The sequence below is a fragment of the Acyrthosiphon pisum genome, chromosome A3, assembly GCF_005508785.2.
Source record: "Acyrthosiphon pisum isolate AL4f chromosome A3, pea_aphid_22Mar2018_4r6ur, whole genome shotgun sequence".
In the NCBI taxonomy this organism is placed as follows: domain Eukaryota; kingdom Metazoa; phylum Arthropoda; class Insecta; order Hemiptera; family Aphididae; genus Acyrthosiphon; species Acyrthosiphon pisum.
Window position 1 is genome coordinate 11462924 of NC_042496.1, and position 27893 is coordinate 11490816.

Genomic DNA, 27893 nt, shown 5'->3' on the forward strand with positions numbered 1-27893 from the left:
TGTGGGAGCTGTCCCCCGCCTAGCCAGTAGAGCGGCTATATACAATGTAGTAATGTACCCGGCGTGGCGGCCCGAGGCAGTATATTTGACCGCCTTGGCTGGCGTTTTGCGCATGCGCCATTCACAATATTGTATGTGTTTACGCCGTACACCCGTATACCATCTCCCATGCATTAACATAGGCAACGCCGGCAACTGCCTCGTCGAGTTTCGATATCAAACCTCTAGCGGTGGCGGCGCGCGCTGGTCGCAGGACTAAACTCAAACGGCAAGGTTATTATAGCTTATATATTAAAACGTTACTGCGACGTGACTACGTGAGCCATTCTCCAGTTTCATGCAAGTTGTATATGAAAAAAAAATTAATATAAAATATAAATTTAGGTAAATAGAATTATGAAATTATGAAAAAGTAAAAAGTAAAAATTAATTAAAAAATTGCGCCCCCAAAAATATTGCGCCCTAGGCCAGTGCCTTGGTGGCCTATGGGTAAATCCGCCCCTGTGTGCTGTTTATACCATGAACTTATTCAAACCGTTCTGTGGTATTTTGGTACATATTAACTTATAAGTGAATAATCGTAATACAATATTATAATAACCGTTATAATATTATTCTATAATAAGCCATTTTATTTTTTATTTTTTAATTTGAATTAATTTAACCATGGTGGTTAAAGAATGAAGCTTTATTAATAGAAAATACATTACAGAATTTTTTTCTATATTTTAAGTATAATTTATATTCAAATTTTTATTATATAATTAGAATGTACATAAACAATCATATTATGTTATGTAGCTTACTTCATTAAGCAAAGCTTAAGTTGGAGCAAATGAGTTACAAAGAGATCACAAAAATGTATTCATGCATATTAACTATATTATAGTCTTTTAATTCTAGGAAATTATATTATTATATTATTATAGTATTATACATTAACACAATTAAACTAAAACTTATTCTATGAATCTATTGCTATACTTCATTTATTAATTAGGTTAAGATACTTGTTTGATTACTAGCAGCATTACGTTCTATGGTAGCATAATCAAGAATACTCTATAGTATTATAAATTATAAATCATAAAATATATAGTAGTAATAGAGGTTGAACACCATCTGAGATCGAAATTGTTTTTCGTATGCTATGATTAATCATTCGATTAAAATTGAACACATCCATTACAGTGACTTACACAATAATGAAGAACACTCAAAACCTACTATACAGCAAAGTGGCTTCCCTGGTTTTATTTTTAAAGATAAAATCACGTAATGTCAGCTGAATTTCGATTCGTGTTATTACATTTGACTAATATACAACATGTTGTACTCTAAATCATTTAAACTTTTAAAACATGATGCATTTGTTTACAGAGTCTGACGTGATGATCGGTGATATGGGAGAAGCCAGTTTTAGTGAGTATAATATACAATTTGACAATGTATTTCTATAATCATTGTTCGTTATAATTATATTTAATTTTAATTATACCCTAAGCTTTAATTATATAGTTTAGAAATGTGAATATTTTATTATCTATTTATAATTATAAACCTATATAAGTAATAATAATTTATAAATTAATGCTAGCTGTAACTAATAATACGTATCAAATTTAAATACTTTTTAGTTTTTTGTTACAATATTATCTTTTTATTCAATATTTTATAATTAAATGAGTAACATAATATAGGTAATAGTAAATTTAAATTTTAGATTTTGAGTGGAGCGTTGAATGTAGGTATTACCATAATGTGTGTTTTTTTCTGCCTGTAAAAATGTTTTCTAATAGAAGTAATGATCTGATTATTAACTCCAGCGCCTTTTCTGATGGAAAAATGTATCTAGTTGGTACTTTTAAGAGGTAAAATTTGAAAATTCATAGTAATTTTCAAAAGTGTCGGAAAAACAAACGAAAAATTAAGGAAAAACTGGGGTTTTTACGCAAAACCAGTTTTCGACAAAATCGATTTAGTTTTTTTGGTGCAATTAAACCTAATCGTAAATAGATACTTTAAATTTTCATCGAATGTTTACATAGGCGTGCGCAGCCCGTTGTGGCAGAGTGGACCAATGATACTTGAAAAAAATTATTTTAGGTGTTACACTGTTATCTATAAAATTATATTAATTTACTCACCGGTCATCACCCACTGTTAAAATTTAAGGTATAATATATATATTTTTATTCATGAGTAGGGCTATTATTTATATGCATTTGCATATTATTTTCCTAAGTCTAAATTGATTGGTTGTGATATATGTCCACGATATATGTCCACCTTATCCTCGATTAAATAGAACCATTTTTTGTTTGCATATTTTATAGATTTAAGAGAATCTTGTTAATTTTGTTGATATAAGAAAATCAAAATTAGAATGCTTATTCCACTGAATAAGACAATCCAACTATTTATATGATCTAAGTTGCCATCTATAATAAGTATGGTACAACTCATAGGGTGGGCCACGGCCCACCTGGCCCACCTCGTGCGCACGCCTATGATGTTTACAATTTTTTTATACACTATAAGGTTTTTAAAATATTTTGACTCTTTTTGGGCATAATCATATTATATAGGCTAAGAATATTTTTATGTTTATTAGCTTTTTTAAAATTATTTTTAAAACATTTTTCACTTGGTCAATATACTTAAAAATGTAATACAAGAGTTTTTCGTAAGTGATTGTTAGTAAAATTTTAAAAACAATTTGAGCGTTAATCCACCATACATTTTTATGAGCGTCTGAAGTCAGAATTTTGATTAAATTCATCAAAATTAAGAAAATTTGCAAATTATTTTGTAAAGATCCAAATTTACAAAATTAAATTAATTTCATACTTCAGAGAGATTTATCGGGCTGTTATAATTTAAAACAATTAATTATTTTTATTTGATCTGATTTTGCTGTGAATTGTATAAATATTAATTAAAGATTTAATGATATTATTAAAATAAAGACAATTAAAAGTATTTTAATACACATTTTAAAAGGGCCTATAGCTATCTTATGAAGTTTTTAAAGGAGTAAAATATATTTTATAAACAATAATTAATATTATTTAATTTTAATAAATGTATGCACTATGCATTTATAATCTTTTTAATGGTTTTGTTTTCAACTTTCTTTCGATTCCTCATAAATTTGTCCACGGTACCTTCCAATGCCACAGAGCATAATATAATAAATATATATTATAATATGTTAATACCTAATGATAAAAAAAAAACCGGGGTACTGGCTTTGTTGTATAGTACGCCATTGAGTCATTGAGTTCAGATTGATTGATAATCAGTTATCTACATTTGAATTCAATGATATCATTATATACGATTAACAATTCTGAACGGAGACACCTGTCTGGCTCTCTGCTTATATTTTTAAAGATATATTTTATATTAGTAACACGGTTACGTAGGTTGAACTAATATTTTGATGAATTATTGGGTATGGTTTATAACATTATATGCTATGGAAAAAAATTCAAGTCCCAAGGAATAATATTTTTTGAATTATACCAAAATAACATTTACCGTTATTTTTGGTTTAAATATCCAATTTCGTCAAAATGTGTACATGATGAAATTTCTATAAAAAAAGTTGCACGTATGTTGATGATCGAATCAATTTTTCTACTATAAATGTATCGTCATTGTAAAATCAATACATTCATCGCTCCACTCAGAGTATAAAACAACTAAAAACTTCTTATTCTTATTTTAAAGATGATCTGAAATTGTATTTTTATAGTATTGAACAATTTTCTTTTCAATAAATTATTGTCATTACACAAATCAAGTATTTATGTGTTTTTATAAAAACAATTTTATCATTCAATAAATAAATAAGTATAAATAGTACCATTGATTATACAATGATAATGTATAATCAATGATAGTACGTATTAAATTTGGAAAATTTGAAATAAATTATTTTTGGTAAATTTAAATGAAATAATAATAAAGTTCAATACAAGTTAATTTCTAAAATAAATGGTTTCACTTCATTGAATATTACAGTGATTGGACCATCAATTTGAATTGATCTTGTTGAATAGAAAGTAATATACTAAGTTATGGATGATAAGGCGTTATAAATTATTACAGATGCTATGTTTTGAATTTGAACGTATTTAAAATCTCTAAATATCTATTATAAAACTAAATACCTAGTTAAGTTAGTATCTACTATGTTATTAATATATAGGTAATTTATTAATACGCGTTATGTTTATTAGAAAAAACAATGGTAATAAAATGTATATTTGCGATAAAAAAATGTAAATATACCTTTTTAAATTTAATCAGGTTTCAGAAAATTCGGCACAGATATTAGGATTGAGAGGAAAAAAAGAATTCAGTGAATTTGATAGTAAATAAAACACTTTCATGTTTCGTGTGCATTTAAGTCCGAAGAAGACAGGATACTGACTTAAGTCATAAAAATTCGTATCTTATTATAAGGATGCTAAATTAAAAAAAGTAATAATACAATTTTATCGGTGAGGATGTGGACAGGAAACTAAAGCATTTTAAATCCGGAAAAGTCTTTAAAAAATGCCAAATGGTTTCAAATACCGGAAACAGGAAACCACTTAATATTGTATTATAGATGCATAATATACGATACACTACTACTGGGTGGCATCTAACTCATAGTATTATTTAACAAAAATAAAAAAATTAGGATTAATCTACATTTGAGTTATATATTATAAATAATAATTATAATTACGAAACTATGGCCCTCGTCAGATTTAATCGATTTTTATGAATAATTTAGCTTTCTAAATAATTATTAAATCACTGTCAAACTTAAATGATAATTTATCAACTGAACTCATAGATTAAAAATATTCATCGCAATAAAATAAATGGTAGTTTAAATTGAGTAAATGTTTTATAATTAAAAAGTCTTAGGATTTAATTATATATTATTCATTTTTTATTTATATTTTATATTTATTATTAAATACACTAACATGGCCACCCCGTATTTTTAAACTGGCACGACGCATTTGTTTTGTGTAAAGACTTATTTCTTCCACAGAACATAATAATATATAATACGTATGTTGTACAACGAATGGTTTCTTTTTCATGGAAGATTTATTTCTTCAATTGCTCTGAACTCTAGAAGGTACTTTAATAATGAATTATGGAAACAAAGTAAACTTTAACTATTCATTTTAACTTATTTTATATTCTTTTTCATATTATAAAACTAATATTAGCATGGATTTTTTTTAATTGTCGAGAATTTGATTTTATCTTAAAATTGTCTAAAATTTATAATTGTATAAGAAAAGTAATTATTATTTAAATTGTAACTTAAAAATTAAACATGGTTTTCTTTACTTAGACTTAAGAGTATCAGGATTACTTATTAGTCTTGTAAACAATGTTATTATAAATGTATTTCTTCAAGAAAATAACGAGTGTCATCAAACATATTATTTGGCGTAGAGGTTCACATAATATAATATGAAATATAGTTGTAAAATACAATTTAAATTTAAAATAATATAAAATATAAAAGTTTGAGTATCAAGAGATTTTATGTTACTATATTCTAAAATGAAAAAAAATCATATTAAAAAAGGTAGGCAAGTGGGAACTATATTCTACTACACATTAGGTGTCTATTGTCTATAGAGGTCAAGTAATGTTGTGTTAAATTTGAATTCAACGAAATAAAATCATTGTACACGTAAAACGTTACCAAGCGAAGACGGGTTCTCAGCATATTATTACAAAGTATATTTTATGATATTTTATTATTGCTATAAAAGTAACTTGTTTTACTATAAGTAATAATACAGTAGGTAGAATTAATAATTTCCGAAAAAATTGCTTTTGAAAATATCAAATATACTGTGTGTCTGTGTGTATAAAATATAATTTAAAAGTTTGAAAACATAAAAATATAAACATTTGTAGAAAATTTCAAGTATATACGGTTATTCCTTTTTAAATTATAACAAAATCAGAAAATTGTTAATTTACGGGTGAATGTACAATTTTGTAAAGAATTGAACTTCAAACGCTCATAAAAATATAAATTGACTTTCCGGTAATTTTTTTATTTTTTAAAAGGTAGAAAAAAATTATGAGAAATCTTGTATCAAATTTTAAAATATTAGATATGAAAACAAAAATTGTAAATAATTTCTTACTAGGTACAAAATGATTTGAAATTTTTTAGAATTTTGACAAAATTCTAAAAATTCTTACGTCAGACGCTCATAAAAACGTATGAGGATCCTTATATTCAATTTTCAAGTATATTATATCAACAATTAATTTACCGAGAATAATTGAAACAAATCGAAAATTTACTACGGGTGAAACAGCTCGAAAAGAGTCAAAATATTTTGAACATTTCATCATGTATAGACAATTTTTATGTTAACATTTAGTGACAGTTTAAAGTATCTACGGTTATTAGTTTTTGAGTTATCAAATTGTTTACTAACTAATTAATTACTAACAAAATTCACTTTCTAACCAGAAAAGGTACTGAAGTAGAAAATTGAAGCATTTTTATACTGACCAAAAGGTGATGACGAACAAAAAAAAAAACGGTTAAGTTGGTGACGTTGGTGTCGCTCTGATGTATAGTAGCTTACAAGTGGGTCACTATGTGGTGTTAAATTTGAACTCAATGATATAATAACATTATGTACGAAAAACGATTCTGAGCAAAGACGGTTATGATGTTATTAAGTACCTATATTTGATGAAATTATTTTTTCACTTACTTATAGTGTACACATAGGTAAAAACAAAAAACACATACATAAATATTGTAAAATAATTAAGAAATAAATAAATTCATCGTTCCAATTAGTATCTATAATGCAAAAATATTATTTTAGTTTCGACAATTTTATATGTTTTACTCGATTTTAAGTGTTACTATTAGCAGGATTGATTTGAAAAAAATATATAACTTTAGTGAGTTACCTGTTTAGTATTATACGTACTATTATCATTTATATGAGTAGTTATTTTGAATTTGTACAATAATCTAGTTTTGTAGCTATAATTAATATTATACAAATGATTAATTACTCTTGATTATACATATAAGACAAATATATATATATATGTATATAAATATTGTGTACCTAAAATAGTTGTTCTCAGGTGGTATTTTTCATTTTTGTAAAAGGTACCGTTACCGGTGTAATTTTTTGAAATCATGACTGTTAGCTGAGTCTGTTTTATTTTTTTTCCAAAATTGACTTTTGAACTGTGTCAAATTAGACTTGAGATTGTGGATTTTTGAAGGATTTAGTAACAGTAGATAGTTATGAAATTAGAAAACAGTAATTATTGTCGACTTGTATTTTTTATGATTAAGTGTAATTTTATTACATACATGTTGTCTGGGAAAAAGGATGTGGAAAGGGCGGAAAGTTCAAATCAAATATGTAAGATAGGGTCAAAACGGATTATTAATATTTATTTTGGACATACCTTCTAACTGTAGTCTGTAATTCCATTAGGCAGTGGCGGCGACAGAACTTTTGCACCATGTGGTCAAGACTAAGGCCGACATTTTTTAGGGAGAGACAATATTTTTACTTTATATAATATATTTATATATAATACGAACAGTGGACTCGTGACATTTATCACAGCCTTCAAAATGCTGAATACACCTAATATTAAGAACGCTATTAATATTGATATAACTATAATAAAATAAAACCAATACTATTTTAAATTGATAATTAAAATTATACTTGGTAGTACCAATTCAAATGTACATATAAAAAACTCATCTGCGTAATCAATTGGAAAAAATTATAAGAACGATATGTTTATAGTTTAACAAACGCATCATCTTTAATTTTGAAAATAGCTAAAAAATTACATTTTTATATAATAATATTCACATATAATATTTGTTTTAACAATATTCTTCTATATTGTTATGACATTCAGTAGAATCATTCATGGTATTGCCAATATTTAACGATTTTTCTCCAGACTTTTCTAAAGCGATTATGCATAAGGTAGATAAATTATTATGGATCATAGAATTTCTCCATTACCTATGTTTTTATCCTCTTCATTCATGAAAAGTACATTCTCTTGCTGTAGAAGAAACATGTACCTGCAATTGCAATAGTACATACATTTATTTTCACTCGCATTTAGACGCTGGTAAACACGCATGTATTTATGATGCTTAAATGCATACTTTTTAACTCGTTTAAAGCGGTGTTTACATTCATTACAATAATTATGTACATATTATTATAATATGATATTATTGTATCCATTATTTCAAGTCATAATATAACTATCGATATTCGATCAATGACCGATTGCGATTTATTTTAAAACCATACAAATTGAATGAATCCTAACTAAATTAATTTAAATTTTAGGGTAGGCTAAATTCAAAACTTTTTATGACCGTAGGTTTTTGTCATTAAAAATTTTATCATAACTGTAAGTTTTGACAAAATCAATACCTTGGTACCTATGTTCATTTGACCTCATGTACCTATAAATCAAATAATACATTCATTTATACATTAAATTTATGAAACCGTTGTCGATTTGAAATTGATTTGTTTAAATTAATGTTATAATTCATGATCTTTGATATGAGTTGTAGTCTTATAGAGTACATTCATGAAGTTTGGATTGGAAATTTATGTTCAAAGTCTGTATTCATAACTTATAATCAATTTCAAAATGTTGATTTAATTGTAAGTATTTGAAAATATATTACAGTAAACTATGTTTAATTCATATTATGGAATACGAAATTGTTTATAAATTTGTTTGTAATAACAAACAGTTTGTTACACTTTGGGTTATTTTATGTGTAACACTTTGCTTACTACCTACATTAATTCAAGGAGTCAAACGAGTGATTACACATTATTACAAAAGCTCATAATCCACGTATAAGACAATTTATATACTTATATTATAGTACTTTATACGACTTATTTACTTCTGTATAATATTAGTTTAGTAAAAGAAATAACAAAACAATAAACAAAGTATTGTACAAATAAGGAAATTCTACAAATTATATGTATGTTCTTTCGTTTTATCCAGTGGGACCTGTGTTTTGATAATTCAATTAATAATATATGAAATGCTTACTAACATAACGTAATATATCATATTTAAAAGGTAGCTCATGCACTATTATTTTTTTTGTTAGTAGGTATACCTACTAACAAAAAAATATAACATTATAATTATATTTATTTGTCACGACTGCACTGAATGTTTAGTTTTCGATGACGGTTGAAGCGTTGGAAAGCGACCTTTTTTCGTTCAGCGGGTGGTAAAGTGGGATTCCCCTTAGTGTCGGGCTGTAAAGTGAAAATCCCCAAAAACGGAGTGTGGTAAAATGGAAATCCCCAAAAGTACTGAGCGCAAATATCAAGCGTATTTCCTACACAACCAGACACTGAAATCTATACCAAGGTACTTACAAAACATAAACTTTTGGTTACATCTTATATTCATATTATAACCTCCAAGCATGACGCTTAAAATAAACAAAATTGATTCGTTTCTTTCATGAAATATTGTTTTCGCAGAATAGTCTGGTTATTGCATAGATCCCAGCCAGCATTACCTTTGCCGTGATGGCGTGATCGATGAACGCAGAGGCGCGAAAAAAAATAGTATGTGTGGCTCGTGCGGGAAGGCAATTTCAGTCTTGGGGATATGAGGCCCTCGTCTGCGGCTCTTGCACGCATACGTCACCCGCGACTGAAATAGTTCACTTTCCGCCCTTGCCACATATACTATTAATCTGTCAAAGTGTAAAATTTGATTTGATGAATTCAGCTTAAGTATCTGCTTGCAGAAATGGTACCAATAAGAAATTAGTTGTATAGAATTGTTGAAAATTTAACAACTTATTATTTCCATCTATTTATTTTAATATAATATTCCAAATTTGATCAGATTATTTTTTTAAAAATAAAATAAATAGTTAAGTCACAAAAATACTTATTTTCTAGGTAATAACACTCTGATTTTTATTTTATTCGGAGTTTAGTTTTCGTGTTTTAAATACAGATCATGCTATTTCTAGAGTTTCTATGTCTGTTTATAATGTGTAAAAAAGGTAGAAAGAAACGTACAAAAGTTTAGTCTAACTTTAAGAAAAAAAAATATTTGATTCAGTGTTATACGGTGTTTTATTTCAAAAGTTAGAACAAACAGTGATTATAAGAACTTGGCATTATTTTTATTGACTTCATACCTACAAAACAGAAAACAATTTGTTGAATTAAACGGTATTCAAAATAATGAGTAGATAGTATACTTCCTAAGGAGTTACAGAGTGGTGCAATTTCTTTCTCCACTACTTTTTTATTTCCTCCCTAAATAATACATTTTTTTACTTTTAAAACTAAAAGTTGTTTTTACTGTAGATAATATTATAAAACCCTCATATTTTATTGCAGTTATTTTTTGAAATACGTTTTGAACTTTGGTGTTGTTAGATAGGTACACTGGACCATCATTAAAAGATAATATATTTTATAAACTTAATTAAAAATTGTTTATTTTTCTGTTTTAATTGTTACAAGTGATCTTAATTTCTCCCTTATTACAGTACTAACAACAATTGTTTATTTTAAAATTTTAATTTCTGAATTCTTATGTTATTAAATTATAGTATTTTACATAGGTAATAAATTACAGTAGGTACCTTTCTAGTTTCTAAGAAAAAAAAATTATACATATTTATTTTGGGTGCCTATATAGAATTACGTAGTGACATACATAATATATACTGACACAAAGTACAAAGTACTTACATTGATCTAAGAAGTGTAATTATAATGCAAGTTAGAAACATTATTTATGTATGTATAGTCGTATACAGTCATGTGAGGTCCTCGATTCTAAATGACTGAACTGCTGCATCTAAAATTTGTTATTCTATCTTACCAAACATTGATATATTAATTAAGTTTATTGTATAATGGTATACACGACAATTTATAGAAGATGTTTAAACAAGGTATTTTGTTAATTCAATGAATATATACATTAGAAACGCTGCACTTGTAATGCTGAATTTAAAATTGTAAAGCCGGTAAAAGTTATTGAAAAAAACAAGCAAACAGCTATAGTAGGTATAGTTGAAAACATAAAATAGGCGATCCTTACCTGTCAAGCAGAACTGCTTTAATACTACCATGTGGATATAGTAGAAATAATTTTGAGATATGGTACTGGCGGGGAAAAACCACTACCTAGGTACGGAAAGAATGCATTACGAAATAATTGGAACCGCAATATGTAATATTTCATCCGAAGATACATACGCTATACGCATGATCATTTATGACACGAAAAATGTTGTGGATTACACAATGACCTAATGCAGTCCTCGTTATTTTTATTACATATAATTCGAAAGACCTTGTGCACGTGATGCCCCTTAAACGCATTACAAAAACTAAAATTTAATACACCGGAGGTAAAGGTCCTGTTTCAATAGTATAACGTAGCTAGTTGTAGTCATATTTTTTATATAAAAATGTTCATAATAAGGTTTCTTTTTGACGCAGTTATAGTCTGTACAAGACCCTATAATATTACATTTTTATTGTAAAGGAATAAAATAAAGAAATTATAAGTAGCTTTTAGAATATCATTCTGAAGAGTCTGTCAATATAGTTCAACTACCTACTACAAATTCCACGATTGTTAAAATCTTAAAACAAAACTTAAGAAGTTTTTAAAAGTTTTGGTTGTAAGAAAGAAATTTAAAAGATTGGACATAATATCATTCGATGAGATACAGACTCTATTATTGTTAATATTATTTTTCTATACATTTTAACTGTATTTAACTAAGCATCAACGTATCGTAGTTAAGTTAATTAATTATTTTAATGAGAAGGTATGTAATACAAAAATATTTTTAATATAATGTGAATTTTTTTGTATACGATATACATGCTAATAGCTTATACTATTTTAGATTCTGAGTGGAGCAATGAATGTATTAATTTTATAATAACGAGTGTTTTTTAAATTTTTATATCTGTTATTACCTTTTGGAGAAATTTAACTGCTTAGATTTTCTACTTCGATATATTTTCTGATAGTGATGTGAATAGTTGATAGTACCTACAGGGGAGTCAAAAGTAAAAAAAATCCCAGTATTTCTCATAATATTTGGGAAACAAGAAAGTTTTACGCATAGCTATAAATAATAAATTATACAAATCTATACTATTTTAATAATTAAATATTAGTAATAGAATAAATGCAATGTTTTTGGCAGAAACTAAATCGACATACCGTAATAATAATATTAAAACACCATAACTATACTTAAATAGGAATATCAAAAAAACATTTTATGAAAATATTTACCTATTTATTACTTTGATCAGAAATGTTTTTCGTACCTATGCAATGATTTAAATTTAACACATACATTATAATACTATAATGACCCACTCAATTACGTTCTACACTCGACACCTACAACTGTACAGCACAGCGGTTACCTCCTTTCCCCCTTTTATTAATAAAATATGTCTTATTGAATTAATATACGAAATTATGCATGTGTACATAGATTTGAATATAGTAGGTGGGTTACCTACAAAATATTATAAATCCAAGTCCCAACCACTATGCTATTAACGTGTATAGGTTATTTTTTTTAAACATACCCTTTTTTATTCAATAATGGAAGTTAAATTATAATTTATATTTAAAATAGATTAAAAACTCGATAAAAATTGTTTTATATTACAAAATATTTTATGTATAAAACCAATAAATACTTTTATAAGGTATTTTTTAATATAAAGATCTAGTATCTTTGTATAGCCAAATATAACTAAAAGTTTTAAATTATATTTTAAGTTCAAAACACGAATTCCAGCTCGGGTAGTATAAATAAATCATGGAACTTAAACGGCTTATGGTAGATTTTGTGTTAGAATTTATGCTAAACATATCTCGATCCATTAACGATGGAATAATAATATGGTACCTTTCGAATATTCTTGTGGCTAGGATATGTTTGTATAAATATATCATGGTGCACACCGTTGTCATTGGTATGAACCTCTTAATTAACTTGATGTCTATTACTCTCTTACCTCGAACGTTACAAAATTACAAAAAATACATAGGTAAGTCGAATTCATTTTTATGCTTTTGAAATTCAAGCTATCGAGACTGAACAATACCTATATATTTTTTTATACACAAATTGTAGTAAATATATTTATTCAAGTATATTTTAATTTTCTTGATTGTTGTTATTTTTTAACAATTAAATTATCAACCTCCGAATTTTCTATTTTCTTAGTGAAATTAATGACCATAATATATGCACAGTCATGGATCTAATTTAAAATTATTTATATAAAGTTAAACGATTTTCATGCTTTCTGACTAACTTGTCATAAATAATTGTTATTGTATGTAGGTGCTTTAGTAATGTTTAAACGAGCACACAAAATATTTTGTTTACCTGTTAAAAATGTATTCATTTAAGGGGAATGAAGAGAATGAATATAATATTAAGCTTCAAGTTTCAACACATCAATTGAGAGGTTTAGTCATTTGAAACTCCTTGTTAAATTTATTATGTCATCTGTTTATCACATATAAGACTACGGCTTTACGGATTTTTCAATACTCGTTAAATAATATAATTATCGTACTAATATTCATAACTGTCTAGTAAAAAAAACCTTGTTGTTTTTTCCGTTAAAATGACATGTGAAATGTACACAGGCCAAGATCCACCATGCATATCTACTATATTATTTACATTTTAAAGAATAATTTACGCACATTAACTTAGAAAGTAAATTGTTCCAAATAAACTGTCAACATCTCTGTAAAACATTTTATGATATTATGAACTGTGAACACTGTGAAAAACGGAATCACTAAAGTAAATGTATTCCTACGCGTTTATTTAAAAATTTAAATTAGCGTATATGAAAAACTAAACAACGTTTTCTCGTTTATAATCCTAGTGTTATGCACGTATACAAGACCCTTTATATACCGCAAGTCTCATTCATTTTGGTAGTTATGGTACCTAAATGTGTATTATTATATATTTAGAATAGTATATAATAGTAGGTACTCGTGGAATCTCGGTCCAACAGTTTTAAATAATTCCGGTGTTGTAGATAGGTATATGAAGGAAACACATTTTTATAAACGCCTGCATTACGTGGTTTTAATTGTAATCCAAAGAAAATAATGATGAATATTTATTTTATCTTATCTTTCTCAACGATAGGTTGTATACAATTACTTAAAAAAAAAATAACAAAAATAACTGACGTCAAATCAGTTGTAATACATCTATTGTGTTTAATTTTTATGTTACCTACCTATATACTATTATATACCTATTATCGTGTGCGATGATAAACTGAACGCGTCCATTATCGGTTTTTGTGTTTGGATAATACAAAGAAAACAACTATCGAGAAGGCTTTTTTAAAATTATAATTTAGTCTTCTGATTTCTTAATTTTTGTTTTATTTGCCGCAGACGATGGCGAACAACAGTCGGATACCGTCGACCAGCAGCAGAAGACGTCCAACTACGAGCCGCTAGAGAGGCGAATGACGCCGGGCGGATCGATAACGTTCACCTGTAGGATCGGACTGATCGACCAGGGCCGGCAGAGCATACTATGGTATCACGACGACAAGCTCATTTCGATATTGGTATGCACGGTTGATAATGTCCCACCAAAGGGTCAATTCTTGAATTTGTGTGTAAAAATAACAAATATTCGTAAAATGTCGAATGGTCGAGTTGTAAACTACTTTGAAATTATATTATTGAATACTATTCGATAATTAGTTTTTAAGCAGCTGAATATAGGATATTGTCTACGCGTGGCAGTGGCCAGGTACGTAGCCAGGATTTTATTTTGGGGCGGTCGAAATAAATGTTAGTACAATTGTTATGCTTAATTGATATAAAAAACATTTTTTTTTTTTTTTTTATAAACGGTACACACAAATTTCGGGGGGGGTCCAGACCCCATGGACCCCCTCCCTGGATACGTCCCTGGCAGTGGCGTGTAACATAGGGTGCAAGTGTTGGTCAGGCAACATCTTAAATATGGAAATATGGATGGGTATTGATAGTAGACAAATAGGACATTTTATAGGCCGGTATAAAAATATGATTAGGAGTAGGTCACCTAAAATCATTTGAGCAACATACAATTTTTTTAAATGTTATACGCCACTGACGTGAGTGTATGTGTGCGTAGTAAGCTATCATAAGCGTGCGGTGACTCGTGTAAAAGAGGTGGCGAGGCGCTCACGCATACGTACACAAATTACACCAATCTGTAGTCAATGAGTAATGTTTTTCATTAAAAAGCAAAACTTTATGTGTCTAACGTACCGAGAAAAAACTTATTATATGATAAGAAATCTGAAAACATTTAAATTTGTTATAAAGTTTAGGTTTAGATCGATCAACCCAATTTTTTTCAATTCCATTTAATCGCTGTTTAAGAATTCTTCAATTTTTACATTTTAAATCAAATTTAAGGAAAAAATAAGAATTTAATTTTACAAACTTCAAAATTAATTTAAATATGTTTTTACTTTTTAGATTCTTACCACATATTACTCGTTTTATTGGTACGATGTAAGAAATATATTATACTAATGTATTAGAGATGTATGATTTTGTCCAAAAAGACAATGGGTATCGACTATCGAATCCCTTAGTGATTTTTGTATTTGTGCGCATAGGTAATTTAAAGGAGGTTATAGGAGTTATTCCTAATTATGTCACATACGACTTTATAAAAATTAAATTAAAAACTCTATACCCCTAGGACCAGTGCCGCAATTATGATTCTTAGAGCCCCGGACAAAGTCAATGTATGGGGCCCTAAGGTCTATGTATATAATATTTTTTTATAGGTTACCTATACAAAAATAAATAATGATGATAATTTTTTTATTAAAACCCTAAAAATATAATGTGAAGGTCCACTACCCAGTGACCAGTGTAGTGTTGTTATTAAAATATAACTACACTTTTATTGTTCTTTTTTTTTATTATAAACATTAATTAAAGCTTTCCACACATAAAAGTAGCTCAGTAACAATGAAACACTTTTTATGGATAAATAGGGGCCCAGTTCTTCGACAACAAATTAGATAGCATATTAAATTATAAAAATAAATATTTTTATTTAATATATTTTATTTGATTTAAACATTAGATTACAATGCAATTATTTAAAAATTTATAATTGATGCGGGGCGTCGTCGGGGCCCCCCGAGCCAACGATTAGCGGCCCTCTACAGGGGCATTGCCCCGGCTGCCCCTGCGGTTGCTGTGCCACTGCCTAGGACTCGATTAAAGTTATCATTATTCCTTCGATTGCGACCGTTTTACTTGTCCATCAGACATTGTAGGTCCCAGATATAAATATTATATAATAATAATATTGTGTTTAATAACGAACATAATGATAGTAATAATAATTAAATTACATGATCTATATTAATCACCCATGTACCACACGGTACGCTTCCTACGAGAATTTATTCATTCGACTGCATATGCGCACGCGATAAATCACACGTCACACGTCAAAATTACCGGACATACAAACAACGCAAAATATAATAAATAGACAAATAATTTTTTCCCGTTTGAAATGACAATAATAATAATTCATAAACTATTTTAACCGGCTTGTGAAATACATACGTGCGTATAATGTTTACAAAAATATACATTTTGCCGAGCTCATCGCCACAGAATATAATAAAATCGTGTGGCTAGCGGTGCTTTTATAGAGTTTTATACTTTTATGAAACACTAAAACATTGTATCACAAATAATTTTGATTTCAAATGATTTAAAGTGCTCTTATTCGTCAAAAAATTTAAAACATAAACAAAAATAGTCCAAATTCTATTTGGGAGAATTTCATATCCGCTCGTAAATCTGTTTCTTGTAAAGACATCCACTGAATATTTCGTTTAAAATTGTAATTTATTTAGACGAAAATCATAAATCCGTTTCAATTGATCACGTATTGGTATAGCGCTATTACGATATCGTCATTATACAGTTTTATTTGTTTTCCACTCTACAAATATAATAAGGGACGGAGGGGAACGTTATGATTTGGATGTGAATTATGACGAGAACGTTGATCGTAAATGAAATGAGGCTATTATTTTATTTATTTATTATTCGGTGACTAAAAATAGTTTTATTACCATTGATAAACTCCGCAGAGACAATTGTATTCCTAATTTATTATTATTAATATTGAAGTTGTCCTTTGTATTATTTTTAATGAATGAATCCCGATATAAGCACCTAATAACTGTATAGTATAAATGCGTTTATAACCTAAATGATAACTACAATTTTTATTTTTTTAATATCTCGTTTTAATCAATATTATATTGGATTGTAATAGAATAATATATAAATTATTATTAATAGCTTTACGGTACACAATTAAGTTGATTAATAGCTACCTTCCTTCGGACGAGGGTATCATTGTACATAATACCATCGTAATTAGTTAACATTATACAAACGTAAGTTCTACTCGTTCAGACAATATATTTTTCAGTCTCTTGTAAAATCCAAATTAAATCTCAGAACCCAAACAACTCATGTAAAAGTCATGATTAGACCAGTTTAGTCATTAAGTATACAGATTTAGGGCCTTGCCAAACCATCGAAATTGCACTCAATCTAATAGCTTTCCTAAATATGTCGCTCCTTAATAATATTACCGATATCCCATGATACACAAATATCTAGAAATTGTAACCTTGTAAAACTTCATCGCAATCGTATTAATTTAAAACTAATCTCCAACACTAACTCTTTAATCAAAATATGGCCTTCCTTACTACCTATTCCTGATAAAGCGGTAACCCTCCTCACCTTCTAATACGAAACCTGGAATCACGAAATAATAAACTTTAAAATATATAATGAAATTAGGTATTGCTATTGATTTTATAATATAATATTATGTTATAAATTCAGTGGTGTTACCAATGGGTAACTTGCTCGTCACGACATGCATGCCTCTTAAAATTATTTATCACCATTATTACTTATTTTAACCATAGATATTATAAGAATGGATAGGACATCAAGCTTATCAACTGAGAATAAAGTGATACAATTTTTGAGGTTATAAGAGTTCTTTAATTATTGATACGTGTTAACATGATTTAAAAAAACAAAACAAATAATAAAATCATGAATCAAAATGTGAAATAACAATTAAATTATTTTAATTATAATTTATTGCATAATAATATTATTTTAATAATCATTATTCATATTTCATTATATTATAATAATGAATTTATAAAAATTCTATTTCTATGAATATAAAAGTAGTCAGAATAACAAAAGGTAAATATATTAAATATAATAAAAATATAGTAAGAAAATAATAGTTTATTCATGTCTAAAATGTATTAGCTTAGTTAATTTTTCACGCAATTTTAACTTGTCATTTGCTTTTCGTACTTCATGAAATAATCTGATATTGAAATAAAAATGGCAAATACTTTGTATTAACATGTCTCTGTGTGTATTAAACTGTTGTTTTTGTTCAAAAAGTGTATTTTGTTCATAATTTACACAAGACATGTTGGAAAATATCGAATATTTACTATATAAAATCGACTTAACTTTAACCACTAAAAAGTTGACATTTTTTTTCTGATATTACTAACAAGTGAAAACTTAGTTCTGTATCTGTAGTTGAGTTGCTATTACACATGACACAACGACGAACCATTTTACAAAATATACTACAACAATTTTTTATTAGCTGCCCCTGTAATATAAACTAAATACTAATAAGTATACGAATTATACAATTTTACAACAATATACTTTTATAATACGATATATTAAATGTAAAATGTAAATTTTGTTATTTCAAATTGTTATCAAAGATAAATTGGCGGGGCGCACAAAAGATTAGGCCGGCCGGCAATTAGAATCTTTTGTAACCTAACCTCAAAAAGCACTCTTATAGTCTGTCTCTCTCACAGATATTGAATTTTCTCTCTTCCCCAAAAAAGACCGCAACCTCTTACGAAGCCAGTATTGGCGTGTCCTATCCATTCTTATAATATCTATGATTTTAACCACATAATTGAACAGATTTGTATTAGATTTAAAAAAAAACCCTTGTACTCGTGAATCATGGATCCCAATTAAATTAAATAACAAACGTTGACGGTTATTCTAAAAATTACTCTCGTTCCGCACATTTCAGCCGAGAATTTAATCTCATGAGAATAGGTACTTTAGGTAGGTCACTTTAGTATGTTAGTGTCGTGTTGTCTTTTTAAATACGAAAACGATTAATTATTGCATTTGTAAAACTACTCCAAACGTATAGTCCTATGTAGTTTAACTGTAAATTTAACTTCTTTCCTTTTGTTCTTTTTGTCGAGACTCTTTTGTAAAATAATGAGAATTTTGAGATTCTAACGCTCTCGAAGTACCATCCACATGTTAGTTTCAAAAGATTGTATACATTTTTTTTTTTGAAATCAGTTCCCATAAAAACACGACATCGTTATAAAAGTAAAGCAAGTTTTCTATATCCGCCAGGAAATTGTCAAGTTTTTATACTTTGATTACCAATACGCATTTACGAAAATCTTATTTAATTGGATATCATCCAACAATTTCGCAGTAATAATCGCAAGGTATTTACTATATAGGTATATTATTATTTATATTACAACAAATGTTTTATGATATTATTCATCAACGGTCTTTCAATTTACTATATTGTAAAATAATTTTAGTTATTCAGAATATTTTAAATATTTATCTGTTTCTATGAACATATTTTTTATTATTTTTTTTAGATTTTGAGCGAAGTGATAAATGTATTGATTTAAAAAAAAATAAAGAATTAATCCATTACAACTTTGGGGGGGTGGTTTCTGGTAGAATATTAGATCTAGTTAATACTAGAGGTAAAAATTAAAAAATGTCAGTATACTTTTCTATTTAATTAGGAAAACCAAAAAAAAAAAATTAAGGAAAACGGGAATTTTTACTCAAAACTATTTTTTGACAAAATCATTTTTCATTTTTGTTGTAATTCAAAACCGAATACTTAACTATAGAAACATGACCTCTTTATAGATATTTGATATTTTCGATATTTTGTATAAATATCGATACTAAAATTTTCCTTTGGTCAAGAAATTTGAAAATTTAAACACTTTTTATATCACAGACATATTCATATCATTCGACGATGCATCGATATTAGCTTATAACTTATAAGTTATTAGTTAGATGTATAATTATATGTGAAAATATTAGTCCAAATAAAATAGTAATTATATAATAATAATACTCATAAAATATCATTATAAATTAATTTTTTTTTAAATATATTTTTCTCAGGATCAATTTTTCATATGAATTTTTAATGAACCCCCTTTTTTATATTTAACACCTACTCAATGAGATACACTTGAACGTTTATACCTACTATACAGCAGACTTAGGTTTCCTGGTTTTAAAAAAGAATATTTCAATGAGTGAATGATTCAAACAGAGTGTTAACATTATAATCATTTATATCAGGTATTACATTTTTGAACGTGATTTGTTAGGTAGAAATAATACAATTTCAAATAATTGATTTCTTCGAAAAAATGACAAAACATAAAAATTGGATTTACAAAATATAATAGGTACATGAAAAAAAAAAAGAAGATAAGTTGATACCAACCGAACAATTTTTCTGTATTTTAAAGTCTATTAATCAATTCTAAACTGACACTCCGAACGAGAAATGATACTGTTAAAGCTTATCGCCATAAATCTCGCATAGCTGCCTTTGAGGACTAACACGTAGGTACCTAGTATAATACAGGCTGGAAACAGTGAACCAATTTATTCAGTTTGTTTTGAAAATTTGTAACAATTATAATAATTGATACGTAATGCATGTTATTTCAAATTGTTTAAAGAACATCAGTGAGCAAAATGAAAAGTAATTGAATGTTTATATTTATTTTTATAAAATGACGACAAGGCAGACAAAATTAAATTAAATAGCCGTAATGCGATATCCAGCTAATACTTGCACTCCCTCGTCTTCGGGATATAGCGTATACGTGTCACGATTTATAGGGATCAGGGTTTTTATCAGATATATAAGACCCCCAGAGACAGGGAGTTTGTTTGTAAGAGTCATCTGCTGACTGCTAGGTATATTAAAATCAACTGTTGGTTACTGGTTTTTGAAGGAGTGTTATTGACGAATGACTTAAGCAAATTTTATATTTCAACTTAACACGCGAAAATAAAACACAATATAGCTTGATTTAAAACCAGCATCTTAAATTACAAAATAATATAAATGAAGACGAAAATGATGTATATTATTTTAAAAATGCAAAATACAAAACATGGGGACATTAATTAATTTACTTTTTTTATGTATAACCTTAACGATATTTACGTTGTGTTTGATGTTTAAAGAATATTTGAATTCGCTTTTAACTTGAAATTCTATGAGTGGGGCTCGATAACGTATATCGTTATATAGTTAGGTTATGTAAGTGTAATTACTTTTAATGTTATATATTTGTATGCGAATGAGTTCTGTATATTATCATGTTTTAATGAAAATTAGAATTTAATTAAATTGTATTGTCATAAATATGAAAATTTTAAAAATAAAAAAAGATGGTTAAAGAAGACAATGCAAAATCATTTACCCACTGAATAGAAATCCACTGGCATTTTTATAATAAAAAAAAATACATACATAATTTCCTTAAGTGTTACTCGTACATATATATAAAAAATTGGATGATTTATTTTATATTTTTTTTCGAAGAATAATGCTATTATTAAAAATTAATTCTTCCAAGAAGTACTACCATAATTTAATTTACTTTAGGAATTTCTTTAATTTTTAATTTTTACATTTTTAACAAAACAGATTGATTTATATAAAGATTTTAATCTGTACAGGTTATGGGTTATGGAGAAAAATCTTGTAAAAACGGAATATTTCTTGGGAAAAAAAAATAAATTACCTTTATAAATACACAATTAATATAGGTGTGTACCTACAAAAGTAGAATTTTGAGAACGAAAGAAAATAAATGCTTAAATTAATTATAATATGAATAGTAGTTGTTAGGTAATATGAAATATTCAATTAATAAGATTTTTAAGAAAAATAATCTATTTTCATTTGTAGGGTACCTAGGAGGTAAGTAAAATATAATACATTAATAATTAATTCGTTAGAATGAACCATTTAGTAATTCAGTGACAAAATGTTGTATCTAATGACATAATATTATATGTATACTCGTTGTATACAATTATTTATAGTTTTTAACATTTATAATATTATTAAAACTAGATTTTTATGTATACAATTTATATCAAAGAAATACTATATTATTTTACTAGTTTTTTCTTACAGCTGAATAAGTTTGATATCATATTGAATAAACTCGGATGACTTTTATTTTAAATTTCCATTTTTGGATTCTGAGTGGAATGATGAATGGATTGGTTTTATAATTTATAATGCTGCGAGTGTGTGATATTTTTGTGTTTGTCATCGTCGTACCGCTCCACAGTAAAATTGTTTTATTATTAAACTTTGAGGGTTGTTTCTGGTAGAAATTTGGATCTAGTTACCCAATACTTTGGTTTATTTTCTTTTATTTTAGTATTTAGTATTAGGAAACTATAATATTATTTATCATAGGGTGCTGCCAATTAGAGTTGTCACTTTCTTGTGAAAACTATTGTTATCAGAATTTGACAATTCTACAAGGCCTGAGAATTATTCTCATGAAGAATTTTTTTTCAATATAATACACCCTTTCAACTCCTCCTAATAAGGTTTCGGGTAGTAGATTAATGGAAAAGTATTATAATTAAGGTTAAAAACAAAAAAATTAATTGTATTACTGTATAGAATTGCGGCACCAGGCCCCTTAAGTAAAAAACTTTGCAATTTAACATAATATTGATCTTTATAATTTAATTCTTATACACCTATATTTTAATTAGTATATTTAACAGTTTTATAAAAATATCAAAAATATATCGGTATAATTTGTGTAAACTAACTAAATTATAATTACTAATAACAATTTTGATTATAATTTTACTATTTTAGTTCGTTTGTTGAAATCCAAAAAATATTAACTGAACTTGAAGATGTTCTCAATTAGGTATTATTTTCTGTATTCAACGACATTTTCAAGTTTCAACATATTTAGATTAATTTTAAGCACTTCATACCATGAAATTATTCTTACCATTAAACGTGGTATTGACCTATTAGTTAATAACAACAATATACTATATGACAGAGGTATTCAAATTGTACGTCGCGGCCTCCAAGGTTGTCGCGAGAGTTGTCGAAGGAAGCTGCACCAAAGCACCGGGAACCAAAATTAATGTAGGGCAAGTATAATTAATATAAATACTATTTATAATCATTAAAGTGGTTAAAATGGAAACGATAATGAAATACATTACCCGAATATTTGAAGTTTTATTTCTAGTATTAAAGTCACTGTTATTATCATCGATAATATTATATTTATTTTCGTATTGTTTCGATTTTTACATAATAATTTGAGAGCTGTAAAATCATTGTAAACACACAAAGGAGTCGTAGGATGAAAAAGTTTGAATACCTCTGCTATATGGTATGATTTAATATTACAATAGTTAATAATATAATATAATATGTGATGTTTTTGGCAAAAGTTAGTTCATCGTACCGTTCTCCGAATAGAAAAATAGATATATTATATGAATTTTAACATATCCTTTGAAATTTATGCTGACAGAGTTATATAATCTTTTTTGTATGCTATAATTTATCATTGAATTTAAATATAAAACGTCCAATACAGTAACTTGATCAATTAATTATTACGTTCAAAACCAACTATAGTGCAGAGGAAATTCCCTGGTTATTAATAAAATTTGTATTTAATAGTAAAATATATTGTACATTATATTAATGATTTATTCTGCAGAGAAGCTAAGTTTTATTTTATTATTTGCTAATGTAAATTCAACCTTGTCTAACAATTAATGTTAAAACATAAATATGTTTTTGGTATGGATACAAATTTTTTTTCTGAGAGGCCACTTTAATATTTAGCACGAAATCTCGAAAACGTCATGACCTACAAAGGTAAAATTTGGCAGATATGTAGTTTATAGGTAGGAATCCGTAGAATACGTCAGGTAAGAACGTTTTTTTTTTTTTAAAATTCAACCACTGAATGTTGAAAATAGGGGTACCTATGTAATGTGATACTTTGAACAGCTAAATCTAAAGTTTTGCCCAATCAATTATTCTGATTTTTATTTTAAACGCAATTTTCGATGGGTAGTTATGCTATTTATTGAGAGAAATTCAAATGATTAATTAATTAAATAGAAATTACGAAAATAATAATACACTAGTGGTTCCATCTACGCAATAACGTAAACGTCTAGTTTAACTATTTATTATTTTCGTTATTACCTAACCTTTCGTAAGATTTTTGTTGTCATAGTTACTTATTAATAAAAACATATTTATGATTCATAGATTTTCCTTGAAAAGGAAAAATATCCAGTAACGTGCTACTGGTATGGTTTTTTTGGTTTTGGTCATATTGAGTTATAAAAGGTTATTGTTTTACCACAATAAAAATAACATCTCATGTGGCTGTGGGTTATGTGTATAATGTATATTGTATTATATAGATTATATTACAATGTATTCCTTTTTTGGGTGCACAATTTTTTATGATCCGATTTATGTATGTAGGTACATTGTACCTACTATATATTTATATGTGCAGAATTGATAAATGTTATCACTTATCTCTAATGGCATAGTTATAATAATATTATATAGATATAGATCTCATTTATTACTGGTTGAAAAAATCAACGTATTTAATCAATTGAAAAATTGCAGACATGGGCTTGGCAATGCTGTAAATTACACATTTTTTTCGAGAATTAAATGTGGTTTTGTTTGGACGTTACAACATTTAGAACTAGAATTATGAATTATTTATTTTTGGGAAATTTTTCTCACTTTTTAGATACGAGAATATATTTAAAAAGTTTCTAAAGTTTCTAACAAAAACTGTGATTTATTCATTAGTAAAATGTTATAAGCTCTACCCAATGTCGTTATTCAAATACTATGATTCATAACTAGCTCTGGAATAATATTAATTATAGTAACCAACTACACGCGAAAAGTTTTTCTGCATACGATTAGTTTTAGATTTATTTTAAGTGCAGTTATTAAATATATGAGGGGGAGGAATTAAACATTTTTTTTAATATTATGAAATCGAGAGCTGGTGATGGTATACTGACGTTAGTAACTTACTCAACACGATAAATGGCAAATAAATTACAATAGGCCAATAAATTATAGTTAGTTAATTATATTATATGATTATCTTAAAATTAATTTGATGTCAGGCTGCAGTAATACATTTTTCGACATTACATTTTATAATCAATTTGATAATCGATGAACTTATTCTAATATAATTAAATTTATTTGTTCAGCAAAAATTGTTGGTGTCAGTTTATAGATAGTTGGCTCTATGGATTCGGAATGGAATAAAAGTTTTCAGCTAATTCAATTTGGCCAATCGTTCGTCACCCTACATTATACACACAAATTATTACTATTTAAAAGTCGCAGTTTTAGGGAGATTCTATACCTATCGTTTTTAAGGAATTCAATACAGGTGAAAGTGTGTGCTTGCGTGTCGTGAGATTGAGTATGCAATATAGTTGTACGATACAGTTTCTGAAATCAAATTTAAATTCTTTATAATGTCTACTTCAGAATTAATTCCTTCTAATTTAAATTCATTTTAGAGTTCAATATTATTAATACTCTAAACTGTTAATATTTAACATTTCAAATTTGATTTAAAATAGTTTTAGTTTTCTATTTCAAAAAAGTAGAAAATATCTTTTCAAGTAAGCTTTATGAAAAATGCCAATATATTTTCAGATGTTTAATCTAATTTCTGCAATAGTCTGTACATTTGACACAAGATGAACATATTTGTCAAGGAAACACAGAATGATTAAAAAAATTATATTATTTTATAGGACCGTAGAGGCAGTTTGAGTGTGGAGACGGACAGATCATCGAATTTTTTCGCCAGTCGACTTACACTTGCTAGTGTTACTAGATATGACTCTGGAAAGTACACTTGCAAGTCTGGCAACACGAATTCTACTACATTTACACTACATGTTATATCACCAGGTAAACATAATAATAATAATATTTTTTTCATTACCGTTAAAAGGCAATTTTACATAATATGCTAAAAAGTATTCGATTTGTGAGTTGTTATAATACAATGATTTTAGAAAAAATAATTTAAAACAAATAATTTATAAAATTAATTAGACACAACAAAATATTATAATGAATTACATTAAAAATTTTTTTTTTTTAATTTTTTAATTTTTGACTTTTGACTTTATTTTAGAATTAACAAAATCACTAGTAAAATCTGATATATTACGTATTAGAGCATGTGTTATTAACATAATATTTATATTATTATACATTTTATATTATGATATATTGATATGTAAATCACAATATTCGCATAGTGTTAGTTGTGTCTGAGAACCATCGTTTCGCATGTCGGTTGTATAAATTTGTACCAAGAAGTAGGTATAAAGTTGTACGTGGAGTTTCAGTGGTTGACTGATGTTAACCAAAATGTATTAGATGGATGGGTTGATACATCTATACTAAACACATACTAGTTATTATAATATATACGAATAAGTATAATTCCGATTCTATTGTTATAGCCATGTCGAAATTGCATATGTCGTGATTTAAGGTTTAATATTCATACCCGATTAATATAGATGTCAACTCATCAGCACTATTACGTCAACTGTAATTTTAAATGTTGATTCGCCATTCACACGATGGATTAATAACAATGACTAGAAATATAGGTACCTGTTTAAATCACAATTGTTACACCACACAATATAATGTAAATTTAGGCGAAGTGGAAAATGTAAATCGAATACAGAACGATGAAAAATAATATCGCAATCGGAAGTGAAATATTTCTGATATTCCTCACACATATTTTTAAATCATCACACATAATATAAACATTATGAATATCGAATAACGACACTTGATAAACTGTTTTATTATCTGTTCAGTGTCTTTATTTTAGGTACTTACTAACTAGTATTAATATTTATTTAACAAGTGGAAATATATATTTAGTATTATACTATTAAAAGACAATTAAGACATCCGAAGATATAAAGAAGTACCTAAATAGTTTTAACTTTTAGTATTACAATTGATTTTTTTTTTTTTTATCAATTTACATAAAATTCATCAGATAATATTATGATTACTCATTTATACACTGATAGTACAATAAAAATTATATTTTATATATTTGTAAATTTGTTGTTTCAGCGAACGGATTAGCTTTGCAAGATGGTTTGAAATCAAAAGGTTCACGTAATTACCAACACGATTATGTTATATCAATGATCATATTTAATTTCATTGCATGCTCAATATTTGTTTTTAAATTGCCTTAATGATAAACATAATATTTGTAATATATATTTTACACATTTTTGTAATTATTTTTACATTAGTTTTCAATAAGTACCATTATTTTAATACGATTTTCATTTTATATTTTTTGGGATTATAAATGAAAAATAAAAAAATAAAAAATATGTACATGTGTACCTATCAAATAAATGTACGTTGTGTAATAATG

The 27893-nt window shown here is 27.0% G+C and overlaps 1 protein-coding gene across 1 annotated transcript; it reads left to right on the top strand.

Annotated features, from left to right (window-relative positions):
• Positions 1–1380: 1380 nt before the first annotated feature.
• Positions 1381–27893, top strand: LOC100571426 (lachesin; the record flags this gene model as incomplete). Its single annotated transcript, XM_003247332.2, is given in 4 exon segments — positions 1381–1422; positions 14560–14738; positions 26215–26374; positions 27578–27893. Coding segments are annotated over 4 exon segments (509 nt in total), but the record flags the coding sequence as incomplete, so codon positions are not given.